The 12,846-nt window shown below is 42.0% G+C and overlaps 1 protein-coding gene across 2 annotated transcripts in view; it reads right to left on the reverse strand.

Moving 5' to 3' along the window:
- RHBDF1 (rhomboid 5 homolog 1) overlaps positions 1-12,846 on the reverse strand; it is a 187,423-nt gene that overhangs the window by 67,548 nt on the left and 107,029 nt on the right. For both annotated transcript variants that reach the window (XM_089691722.1, XM_089691731.1), the window contains one exon: positions 1,464-1,677. In XM_089691722.1, coding sequence (XP_089547848.1) covers positions 1,464-1,677 — 214 coding nt within the window. The remainder of the gene's footprint in view (positions 1-1,463; positions 1,678-12,846) is intronic.

A 12,846-nucleotide genomic window follows, 5' to 3' on the forward strand; every position in this document is an offset into this window, starting at 1 on the left:
GCATGACCGAGCAATTGTCATTCAAGGTGTCATAGCACTGAAAGCTGAAAATTGGCCTGGACAGGAAGGGAGTAAAAGCGTCCGGACTTGAAGTGCTTAAGATACTTGATAAATTACAGCCCACTCTAGCCATTTTTTCTGTTTTGTATAGTTTGAGAAGCATTATAAACTCTGTCAGGTATATAACTATGGGCTGTGTTCTCAAATAATATACCCTCCCTTCACTTACCATACAGGCAAACAATAGGACATAGATACAGGTAAGTCTTCTCAAAAGGGAAAAGACAGTAGTAACAGTTGCACAGATGTTCTTACTACACCCACTCTACTAAAATAAGGGAAATTTACTGCTGTTTTTCTTCCCCCCCTAACAGGTATGCAAAAAGTGAATTTTGTAATGTCAGCCCTCAAAAGGTTGAGTGCATTTCTGGCCCATCAACAGGTATTTTTCTGTACTTGCAGGGTCTATGTTGCTTGAGGATTTTAAACATAGGAGATATATCCTAAAGATATCAACAAAGTTTCTAAGATGTACAGTATCTCCTACATTCAGCTCCTCTCCCCCATCTGCCGCCCCCCCATGGCCGCTATTACCAACATTTTTTTTATTTTTTTTCAAATAAAATGTATTCCTATTTAGTACCTTATTAATGCTTTTCTCCCTTAGCTATTTTGTTTTTGCTTATTTTTTTATTTCTGTTTTATTTAACATCATTTTTAATTTTCATTAGTTCATTTCTTATTTATTTCAGGGTCACAAAAAATGCACAAAATTGAAAAATTAAAAAAGCCTTTTTTATTTGCAAATAACTTGCAGATAACTTCTTCCATGCTTTGCTTCACTTGTATTGTCATTTAAATAGGACAAATAGAATAAAGTACATAATTTTATCTACAGTAAAACAACTTTTTGTCTATAGATAAAAAAAAAAAAGAAAAATCTCTGCAAGACAATATTGCCAAATGAAAGCTTAGTCTATCCCCAAAATGCATTTTATGTATTACTCTTTATTTAAGTAATAACAAAGGTAAGCAGAAATGTAAAATTTGCTCTGGTCCATAAGGAGTATAAAGGTATGAGAGGAATAAAACTAAGGCAAATAGACATGTATTGTAAAGTTGTACTGCATGTTTGTGTGTTTGCATCCATGTCTTTTTTTTTTTACCCTGACACACATTTTAAGGAGCCAATAATCATATACTTATAAGGAAAACTGAAAAAAAAACCACTCAGAAACATAGGCAAGGATATTTGTATGCAAATATTGACCTTTACTATAAAAGTAAGTCTTGGTTCTATCTTATTGTGGCTCCGAAACAAGCTTAAATTTTGGATAAGGTAAATATAAATTAAAGTGTATTTGGTCCATATACTTAGACTATTATTATTTAAGAACTACAATGTTTAAAAGTTTATATTCAAGGAAAAGGCAGAATGTCAATTCAAAATGTGTGAATAATACCTTTTGCATATTAAACTGAGCTGGTCCCACATAAAGAGGTGGTGGAGTTTCTGTACTTGTTAGAGATATGTTGTCTTGGCTAGGGAGGTCCATTTCTCGGATAACTTGTGGTTTCAACTTTCCATATCTCTGGCTGCAATGTCTAAGGCTCTTCCTCTGCCATTTATGAGACGAGTCGCTGTCTTTACTTACTCCAAACCAGTCAGCAGTGCCCCTGACAAAATACAGATTAGATAATGAAAGTATAATTTACATTGTGGTAAAGACACATTTATTTTCACCTTCTCTATGCGATGGCATTTTAAACTGCAGAACAGGGATCATGATAATATAATACAGAAGGCAAACATTGATGCATATGTGAACACATCTATATACCAAAAGCAGGAATGCATATATTATCATGTTATAATGAGGGAAAATTGATTTAGACACAGAGCCTATAGCTACAGAGGTGAATGAGGCCTATTACAAAGTGTTTTACTGCTTGTTCAGAATATGGAAATAGTTTAGTATGCAAAGTCTAGGGACAGGCTCTCTTTAAGCCTAGTTTAGTCAAGGAGATCATTACTGCTACTTCCTGGTTTAGCATTACTGCTTAAATGGTTCAGCGTCCTACCCAATTGACCGAAACTAAAATGTTGATTCAGGGAGCAAACTAAGGAAGCACGAAACTGCTTTGCTGAAGCTAGAAAATAATGTTGTACCTATCATAAACTCTTTCTCGTGAATGCCATTAAGGGACACAGGAATTTAGGAATTCTAAAACAACTGAGTCGAGACACTGGCATACAGAAAAAATACCTATTTTCTTCCCATCTAACCTCAGTTTTGTGAGCAAGCAGTTCCTAGGGCCAATACACAGAAGTCTCTCGATGAATTTCAATGCACTGGAGTTGATTTACTAAAGGCAAAAAGACAATGCCCTTTGCAAGCACAGTTACGCTCTGGAAGGGCATTTGCTCCAGAGCTTAGGAAATGATGGGAAGCTCTGCTGACCTCCATCATCCAATCTCGTACAAGCAAAAATGCATGTGATTGAGGATTCTTTGCAAAGTGAAGCTTCACCTCATTTACTAAACTCTGGAGCAAATGCCCTTGCAGAGTGTAACTGCATTTGCAAAGTGCACAGTTTATTTACCTTTAGTAAATCAATCCCTCAGCATCTCTCAATGAACTTCAAGAAAAAGATTTTATGGTAAGCACAAAAATCTTATTTTCTTTATCATCCATTGAGGAACACAGGAATTGAGAAATTCTAAAGCAGAATGTACAAAAGCTGTCCAACTGAGGGGTGGGCAACAGCCACTGAGGGGTTCAATTGATGCAGAGACAAAAATAGGGTATCTATGCCTGAATCATCGCCTGAAATCAAGACTAAAAGAAGAAAATGAAAATGCAAAAAAAGGACAAAAGCCACAACCAAGAAGAAGGCACCAGGAATCAACCTGGTGTAACAGAACAGCAGAATCAACTTTAAGGAAAACTAGAACCTGAGAAACCATGGGCCTTGTCCAGAGAAACTGGAGGACCAATCTACTATCCATCAAACAGATGGAAAAATCATGCTATCCAAACAGGAAGAAAACTAGCCCAACAACAAAATGAGGAAAGCAAATCCAAATTTTAATTGGCTAAATCCCAGGTAAAAATAACTCCCTAAGAGGAAGTTTGAAAAGACAACTATGTTTAAAAAGGAGACCAATCACTCAAAAAGCTCAAGACTAAATTCCTAACCCTCGAGTTCAGGTATAGGAGGGACTATGTTAGGAACCAGCTTGCCTAATCGCACACCCAATTTTGCAAAGATATACTGTAGCTATGGGTGTGAGATACATATAAAGAAGAAGGTAAGGAAAAAAACAACAACATCCACACAAAGGGAAGACAGTCAAAATAATATATCATAATGCATGGTGTACAGGAAAACACCAGGATCAGAAATGAGAAAAAGGGTTCTTCCAATCGAACATTTGCAGATATACATGGGGTGTGATAGATCACACTGTAACCCTGTCTTACCAGTTGTCAATTATATGATTCAAATATTCATGTAACCTGCTAATGAAGGGGGTATCATACTTTGCTAAATAGTAAGAGGTTCAAATCCTAGGTCTAGTACTAGGCATATGCATTTGATTGAAGGAAGCAGAAAATAAGCAACTGAAGGAGACTCTAGCTTGGCTGTAAAAGAAGAACCTGTCTCCTGGTGTTCAGGTCCCATGAAGATCCCCAGATTTGCACTATTCCCAGCAGGGTCCAAGCAACTTCTGTCTGCTGGCTGTCCAGGGAAAAACTGTACCTTCCAGTGATGGATACTTCCCTTAAAATAGGAAGACAGGGGAACTCAAGTGCTGAAACCTCACCCTTCAATGCAGAGAGTATCCATAAAGGAGATTCTATCTCCTATAGAGGAGGTCATATCCTTACTGTCCCAAACCACACAATCAATGCTGTCCAGCATGGAAAACAGGTCATCTGACCTGTTGCAGAAAGAATTCCCAAACCTTTCTGATGGTGAGAGTCCTGCAGTACCCAGGTGATGTCCAGGGAAAGTCAGGTCAAAACACAGACCCAAAAAAGAATCCCCCACCGTCTCAGGAATTATCTGCTCTAAGGAACAGACAGCTGACTTCAAACATTGGTTTTGCCTGAACCTAGAGCCGAACCCCAGCTTATCCCTAATGTCGCCATCTTTGCGCTGAGGTAATAAAAATACTGCAGGCTCATCAAAACCTGAATGTGCTTCTCTACTGAAACAAATTGTGACATGCAAAATATCGAACTTCATCGTGTGTGGTACTGCACTGCCTCACAGTGCAAAGGTTTGAATAGACCCCTAGGGGTCTGTCTGTAAATGTTTTCACACAAGATTCACAAAGCTTTCACCCAGGATTCACACATTTAGCTAAATGGTTGCAATTGGAAACATTTCTAAATGCTGGGTAAAATTTTTGTACACTTGGGTGAAAACCCAAATAGAATGTTTTTTTTAAGATACAATAAACATACAGTATAACTTATTTCTTATGCTTGACATAAATAAAAAATTATATTGCTTAAAGTGGATCTCCAAGCAAACAGCTAATTACACAGTTGAAACAAATACATGTTCACTGTTTTAACTTCCAAATGGTTTGTAATTTTGGCCTGTATAGCTTACAAGCCAGTAAGGTCACTAGTTCTACTTTTGGTATGGTGTTACTGCTTCATGGGTCAGCTTTAGGGCCTGTGTTAAACAGACTTTTCTTGCTTCAAGTGAGTTTTGCATTGCCAAACAAGTCTATGGTGTTGTAAAACCCATCTGAAATGCAGGATAGAAGGCATTAAACTGCAGGTCAATGAACTCTGAATGATGTCATGAATATCTTAAATTGATGTCAACCTTGTATCATCGGCACAAGCCTGTAATTTCATTAGGTCAGGCATTAACTGCTCACTGTACGGTAATGATGCTGATTCACTGTCCAATGAGGAGTCTGGAGGTGGAGAAGTGACATAGGAAGCTGCACTGATGAACAAAGAAGATTAATTGATTGATAAGGAATTAAAGAATAACTTCAATGTTTGACCAAAAATAATAAATGCATATTTTTTTGCAGGTAAAAAAATGTGCATTTATTATTTTTGTCTGCAGGAGCATGTAAAGCATTGCACCAACAAACAGTAGATCACTGGTGCCATGCAGGTCTCCTGCAGACCTGTCAGTACATCTGCTTGCCCGTATGGGATGTACAGGCAAGCAGATATACTGACAGGAATATTGAATGAACTACCACGGTACTCCACAGCACCGTGGTAGTTCATTGAGAACTACAAGCCGACAAGGCAGTCGGGACTTGTAGTTCATTCATTCACAGAACACTGTGAATGAATGACACGGCCACAAGGACGGTGCCTCGCATGACTGCGCTGTTTTTAAAAAGTGACAGCTAGTACGGGGAACTTCTCCCTGTACTTCTGTCTCAGAGAGGGGAATTGAGCAGCGACTGCAGCATTAGCAACATGATACTTTTCACCCTAAAAACAGGTGCAACATGTAACATGTTCCCAAAGATGAACTTATTTTTTAGGTTTCTCATCTGTCTGGATGTGTAACATGGAAAATCTTTAAATCATAAGACTTTCAGCACAGAATTGCAAACCATTTATCAGCAGAACAGTATGCTGAGTTTATATTTTTAAGATGCATAATCTTAAAACCTCCATCTTAAAAACTTAATGCACAAAAATCACCAGTATTACAGAATTTATTATTATTATACAGTATTTATAAAGCGCCAACAGTTCGCTCAGCGCTGTACATTACAATGGGAGACAATACATGAGACAGTACAATAATAATACAATGATATACACTAGGGGTTTGAGGGCCCTGCTCCTTGAAGCTTACAATCTAGGACATTTATACATTCTGTTGGCAGAAATCTCTGGTCATACTGGCATTATTCTACAGCTGTCAATTCTGCTCTTTTTTATCACTTTATTGTTTATTGTCATTGTGATTTGTATGGTCAAAGGTCTTGCGCATTCTTTTTGTTTACTATTTTGTTTTTCCTGTATCCAAAACAGCAGTTACCTTCTAGCATCAAGTAACTATTTGGTGAGTTAATTCTGTTCTTTTACATGCAAGGGGAGGTACAGCTGCTGTTGCACCTCCATGCCAGCTCAGGTGTAAGTTCTGCAGGTCTCATAGACCCCAGTGCTACTACGCATTCCCCCTTTCCAGGCCATTTACAAAACATACAGTCCCTGGCTCAGTTTTGTGAATGGCCTACAGGAAACGTGTTAGAGATGTGACCATAGCGCTGGGTTCCATGAGACCTGAAGCACTTACATCTGAGCAGGCCAGGAGTACAGCGATCCCCACATGTAAAAGAACAGATATGGCAGCTGTATAATAAAGCCACCATGCTGGAAGATTTCTCTTCTGCCAACAGAATGCACAGCCGCTGTAATGCTGGTGAGTTTTTGTTATAGGTTTTGCTCACCTCTTAGACCTTTTGTATCATATTATTAGTGAGCAAATACTGAACAACAGCATTCTAACAAAAAAATATTTGTTTTACTCACCAGAAGTATTTGTAAAAAGAAGACACCATTCAACAAATATTTAGACTATACTCTAAAATGTATTTAATGAAAAGGTAAAGTGGTTTCTAGGTCACATGACCACTGCCAAAGCACTAGTTACATGGTATAAGCAAATGTAGACTATATCTATTATGTCATTGATTATCTGGCTCTGGTTTAACATCAGTTACACAAAGTTCTCAGGACACACCACAACATCAAAACCCTAGCATTTGTCACACATTGTAACATCCGTAAGCTTTAGGCCTTTTTTAATTACAACACAAAGATAAAATATTTATAAAAAGGGACAATACACTTTAAAGTATAGATCCTCTTTAAATATTCATAACATAAATATTCTGATGACATCTGCATTGGACATTTTAATTGGAGGAGCAGTAAAGGCAGAAATTGCAAAAGTAGAGTAAAGCATCAACACTGATTTACAAACCAAATAAAATTACACACAAAAAAATCACTTCAAAATCACAAAGGTAAGCTATTTATTTTACATGCGTTCATTATTTTAGCTCATAATAAATTCTACTTCAAAATATTCAAGTCACCAGTATAAATATTACTTTAACAGAACATTTATATTTGTAAATACAAAATTAACTGAAACAGCTCCATTCCCTGCTCTCAACAAGCACCTCACGCAAACCAACAGTTAACACCAGCCAGAATGTAGCAGTAATTTTAGTAGCAAAAATCCATGCAATAATGTTTGAGTATTACTTTCACATACTTAAATGCATAAAAATTGATCACATATAATGCATGCAAAGTTTAGGATGAAAGCGTAGTTGAGTGATAAAAATAAAATGGCAAATCAGTGAGAAATGAAAGTCCTCGCAAAAGTTTAGGAAATCTATATTTTCAATAAATATACCGGTACATTTATTTAGTACACTATTTCCACTAAACTGATGATATGATTTTAGCAGGGGTTGATTTTAGCAGACCTAAAAATTATTTCAAGGGTTCCTCTGAGGTAAATATGTTGAGAAAGGTTGCCGTGAAGCTAAAGAAGGAGTATGCCCAAAGCTTTTTTGAATAAAAAAGTCTAAAAAAAAGTCTAAAAAAACTCCCTAGGAAGCATATGGGACACACTTCCAAACATTACAGAAAAGTCATTCAAGTAGTACTGATACTATTTAATGATACAAAAACAAAAAAGGAAAAGAACATATGAAGGTCAATGAACAACAATAAACAAGAGTTTTCTTTCCAGGACATGAACAAATTCTTGAGAGCAAAAATAATACCACTGGTCATGCCAACCCGATCAATGGTGGGCTATGCATTATACATGTCCAAAATCCGACATCTAAGTAGGAGGTCTGTGCTCACCTCCTCGAGGATCTGCAGGAAGAACGCTAGTAAAATTTAACTGAGCTGATGACCCTGCCAGCCATTCTTGCATCCATGATATCAGTAAATTGACACCAATCTTCTGGCCGCATCGGGGAGATGGGGTAACACAGTGTTTATAGTGACTAATTGGTATCGTAGGAATGTGTAGGAGGAAATGGAGTGGTGAGAAAGTTATATCACTGTAAAGTATAATTTTCTTTGATATCCACCCAAAAGGCATGAATCTTAGGGCATTCCCACCAAATGTGCCCCACTGACTGCAGTTTCTGCAGCAAACAGGCAAAGCTGAGAGATATAGAGTGGAAGTGCCAAAAAAGGATATGTTCTCACCTGGCAGAAAACATAGGGAAGCCTCCTACTGGTTGCAGAAGGGACTGGGGGGGGGGGGGAGCAGGGGAATAACCACTGTTTATTTGTACCATAAATTGAGAGTGTGGATCGTGAGGGGAGGAGTATCTGTCACGAGTCCATGACGTGGTCGGGGAGCCAAGGAGCATCTGACAGATTGCTTCCTGCTATAAATTTTTCTATAGAAACCTAGAACTTAGTAGAGGCATGGAAACACATTGAGAATTTGTTGAACAGCAATCGCCTTATAAGAAACTAAGATACCCGGCATACCTAGGCCACCAGACATCTTTGACTTCCCAAGGATGACCATGGTGATTCGTAGTCTCTTATTGTTCCATACAAACCCAGTACACTGGCTCCTAAGATGAGTGAAAAAGTGTTTGGGTAAAGCTATTGGTAGCATCTGCAAAAAAAACCTCAACATTCTAGGCAGGATATTCATCTCTATCATGTTTTTGCACCCTGCTTTTTGGAATATAGCTTATCTATGCTGTAAGTCAGATCCCTAGGTATTTCAATGACTAGTCAGCCCAGGAGAAAGGATAACTCATTTTAAAAGAGACGTACAGTATAGCTGTCAGGGACCCCAGTGGTTGCCGCGATCGCGATTGGGTCTGCGCATGCGCGGTGTGCCCGGCCGCAATAGCGTGCGAGCATTGGGACCAGGGCACCCGCGATTGCAGCGGCGCATTTGTGATCGAGGGTGCGAGCCTGGCACCAATCAGGGCGCAGGGCACCCTATTTAAAACAGGTTAGGACTGCATTGAATTGCCGTATGGTCTTACCTGTTTCCTGAAGTTCCTGATTAGTAGATTATCTTGTTGCCAATCCTGCCTGACCCTGATTTGCTGTCCGTCTCCTGTTCTGATCCCTGGCTTGTTTGACCATTCTCCTGCTTAACCCGGAACGTTCTGATCTCCTGTTAACGAACCCGGCTTGTGACCTGTTTATTCCTCTGCCTGCTGATTTTGTACCACGCCGCCACCACTGTTGACGACCCGGCCTGCCCGACGCTGCTCGTGACCTCCTCACATCAGACTCTCACCTGCTATACACCTCCAACGGTGCTTCTAAAACAGCTGGGTGAACCCAGGGGCTCCGACTTGGTCTCGGCCTGCTCCAAGTCCATCCCCACCATCAGGGGCCTTGGTGAACAAGCAGGTAGGGGCTTAAATTCCGCGTCTTGGGGGAATCCGGTCTGTGGAGCATAGAGGCTACCACGGTAGGATCCCTGACAGAACCATACGGCCATGACAGAGTCTGGAGGAGGACCTTTACCCTGGGAAGAGATATGCCAACATCTGGCGGCACTCACATGAGCAGTGAAAACCCTGGAAGAGGGATACAAGCACCTGGAGGGACCGGTTCAGAGCCTGGCAGCACCGGCACCTACAACATCGGGCTCAGTGGGAACACCTCCCACCACGGGTTCAGCAGGGCCTTCCACCGGAGCAGCATTTACCATTCCTCTGCCAGAATCAAGAGTACCGACCCCTGAGTGGTTCAATGGGGACCCATGGAAGTTCAGGGCCTTCCAGAACTCCTGCCAGCTGTACTTTGACCTGCAACCCCAGACCTTCTCTTCAGAATCGGTGAAGATGGGATTTGTTATATCCCTGTTGCAGGGCGAACCTCAGGGATGGGTCCATCGCCTGATGGAGGCCCACCACCCACATTTGAAGGGATTTATCCGCCCTTCCACATCACCGGCCGGGGCAGGGATTTTCTTTGTCGAGAAAAAGGACCGATCCCTGAGACCTTGTGTTGACTACAGGGACCTCAACAAGATTACGGTCAAAAAACGCTACCCTCTTCCTTTGGTTCCAGAGTTGTTTCAGAGGTTAAAGTCAGCATTCATCTTTTCTAAACTGGATCTCAGAGGTGCCTATAACTTGGTACGGATACGTGAGGGGGACGAGTGGAAAACGGCGTTTCGCACTCGGTTCGGGCATTTTGAGTGTCTAGTCACGCCTTTCGGGTTATGTAATGCGCCAGCCACCTTCCAGCACTTTGTCAATGACATTTTCAGGGACTTCCTTGACATTTTTTGTAATCGTCTACTTGGACGATATCTTGATATTCTCCTCGTCTTTGGAAGCACATCGGGGACATGTTAGGAGTGTGCTAGAATGTCTCCATCAGCATGGACTCTATGCTAAATCTGAGAAATGCTGTTTTGAGCAGGAAAGCATCTCATTTCTTAGTCTAATTATCTCCACCACGGGGATCGCTATGGACCCTCAAAAGATCTCGGCCATCCTGGAATGGCCAGCCTCCACGGATAAGAAGGTAGTCCAGAGGTTTATTGTGTTTGCCAATTTTTATAGAAACTTTATAAAGAACTTTTCAGGCCTAGTAGCGCCTATTACCCAGCTCACCAAAGTGGGAATACGTTTCCAATGGACCCCAGCAGCACAGGCAGCTTTGGAGGCATTAAAAAAGCTATTTACAATGGCTCCCATTCTGAGCCATCCTGATGCATCATTGCCCTACATACTAGAGGTAGACGCATCAGAAGTGGCTGTAGGAGTGGTGTTGTCACAGAGGGTAGGGGCCAAGGAGCTGATGCACCCAGTGGCTTTCTTTTCTAGGAAGCTCTCCCCTTCGGAAAGGAATTACGATATCGGGGATCGGGAATTACTGGCCATTAAGACAGCTCTGGAGGAATGGCGATATCTGCTAGAGGGGGCCCTACATCCCATTCTGGTCTATACCGACCACAAAAACCTTGAGTACTTGAAAACAGCTAAACGCCAGGCCAGATGGGCACTGTTTAATCTCTACATAACTTATCGTCTTGGGTCAAAAAACACTAAGCCAGATGCTCTTTCCTGGGTGTTTGAGGACCCTGGGGAGACTCCCCAGCCAGACACCATCCTGCCAGCAGGTAGCTTCCTACTGCTTCAATCAGAGCTGTTGTCTAAATTGCAGGCTGCTTCCACCCGGGTTCCTGACCTGCCTGGAGTCTCCCTACTGAATAAGGAGGGGCTCTTTTGGAAGGGGGAACAGATCTTGGTACCCAAGGAGGTCCAGTCCCTGGTGTTAGGTTACTGCCATGACCATCCCCTAGCGGGGCACTTTGGGATACATAAGACTATAGATCTGGCACGACGCACATTTTGGTGGCCAAACAAGGCCAAGGATTGTGAAGCATACGTGAGATCTTGCCCCATCTGCAACAGGAATAAACCTACCAGAGACAAGGCCTGGGGCCTATTGAGACCTTTACCAATACCTGACCGACCCTGGAGTATGATCTCCTTGGATGTTATTGTAGAATTGCCACCCTTGCAAGATCACACCGTGATCTTTGTGGTAGTGGATCGCCTTTCTAAAATGGCCCATTTCCTTCCACTAGCCAAGACACCATCTGCCTCCGAAACAGCCCGAAAAGTATTCATTAGAGAGACTGTGAGGCTTCACGGAGTGCCAAGAGAGATTGTCTCAGACCGGGGAGTGCAATTTACATCCAGATTCTGGAAAGCGAGGGGCTGGAGATTAAGTTATCTTTCTCGTCAGCATATCACCCCCAGACAAACGGGCAGACAGAACGAACCAATCAGATGCTCGAGCAATATCTGAGATGCTACACATCATTCCTGCAGGATGACTGGCTGACACTTCTACCAATGGCAGAATTCGCATATAATAATGCGAATCATTCCGCCACCAACCAATCTCTATTCTTCGCCAATTATGGGTTCTATCCTACCTTCCTGCCAAACCTGGTTCCTGAGAACTCAGTCCCGGCAGCCCAGGACACCTTAGAATTCTTTACTACCAATAACAAGCTATTACAGGAAACAATGGCTAAGGCCCAAGAAGACAGAAGTTCTGTGACAGGAGGAGGAAAGGAGAATTGGTCATACACCCTGGGGATCGGGTTTGGTTGTCAACAGCCAACCTAAAACTGACATGCCCATCCAGAAAATTGGCACCCAAATTTGTGGGACCCTTCTCAGTAGAACGCAGGGTTAATGAAGTGGCATTTAAACTGACTGTCCCCGAATCCCTCAAAATACATCCAGTTTTCCACGTATCGTTGTTAAAACCTGCAGTTCCAGACCCCTTTTTAGACCGTAGGTCTAGACCTCCAGAAGCCATAGATATCAACGGGGAAGAAGAATTTGAGGTGGAGGCAATTTTGTAGGAAGAGGGGTGGCCAGGTACAATACCTGATCAAGTGGAAAGGCTATGGGCCAGAGGAGAAATTGTGGGAACCTGTCCAGAATGTCCATGCCCCCAGATAATTACGGGAATTCCGTCATAACCAGCCTCAAAGGAGGAATCGGGTGGGCATCCGGAGGCTGCCCGTAAGGGGGGGGGCAATATCAGGGACCCCAGTGGTTGCCGTGATCGCACTCGGGTCTGCGCATGTGCGGTGTGCCCAGCCGCACTAGCATGCGAGCATTGGGACCAGGGCACCCACGATTGCAGCGGCGCACTCGCAATCGAGGGCGCGAGCCTGGCACCAATCAGGGTGCAGGGCGCCCTATTTAAAACAGGTTAGGACTGCATTGAATTGCCGTATGGTCTTACCTGTTTTCTGAAGTTCCTGATTAGTAGATTGTCTTGTTGC

This window comes from Staurois parvus, unplaced genomic scaffold, assembly GCF_062004578.1.
Source record: "Staurois parvus isolate SC_StPar_1 unplaced genomic scaffold, SC_StPar_1.0 ptg000022l, whole genome shotgun sequence".
Lineage (NCBI taxonomy): Eukaryota > Metazoa > Chordata > Amphibia > Anura > Ranidae > Staurois > Staurois parvus.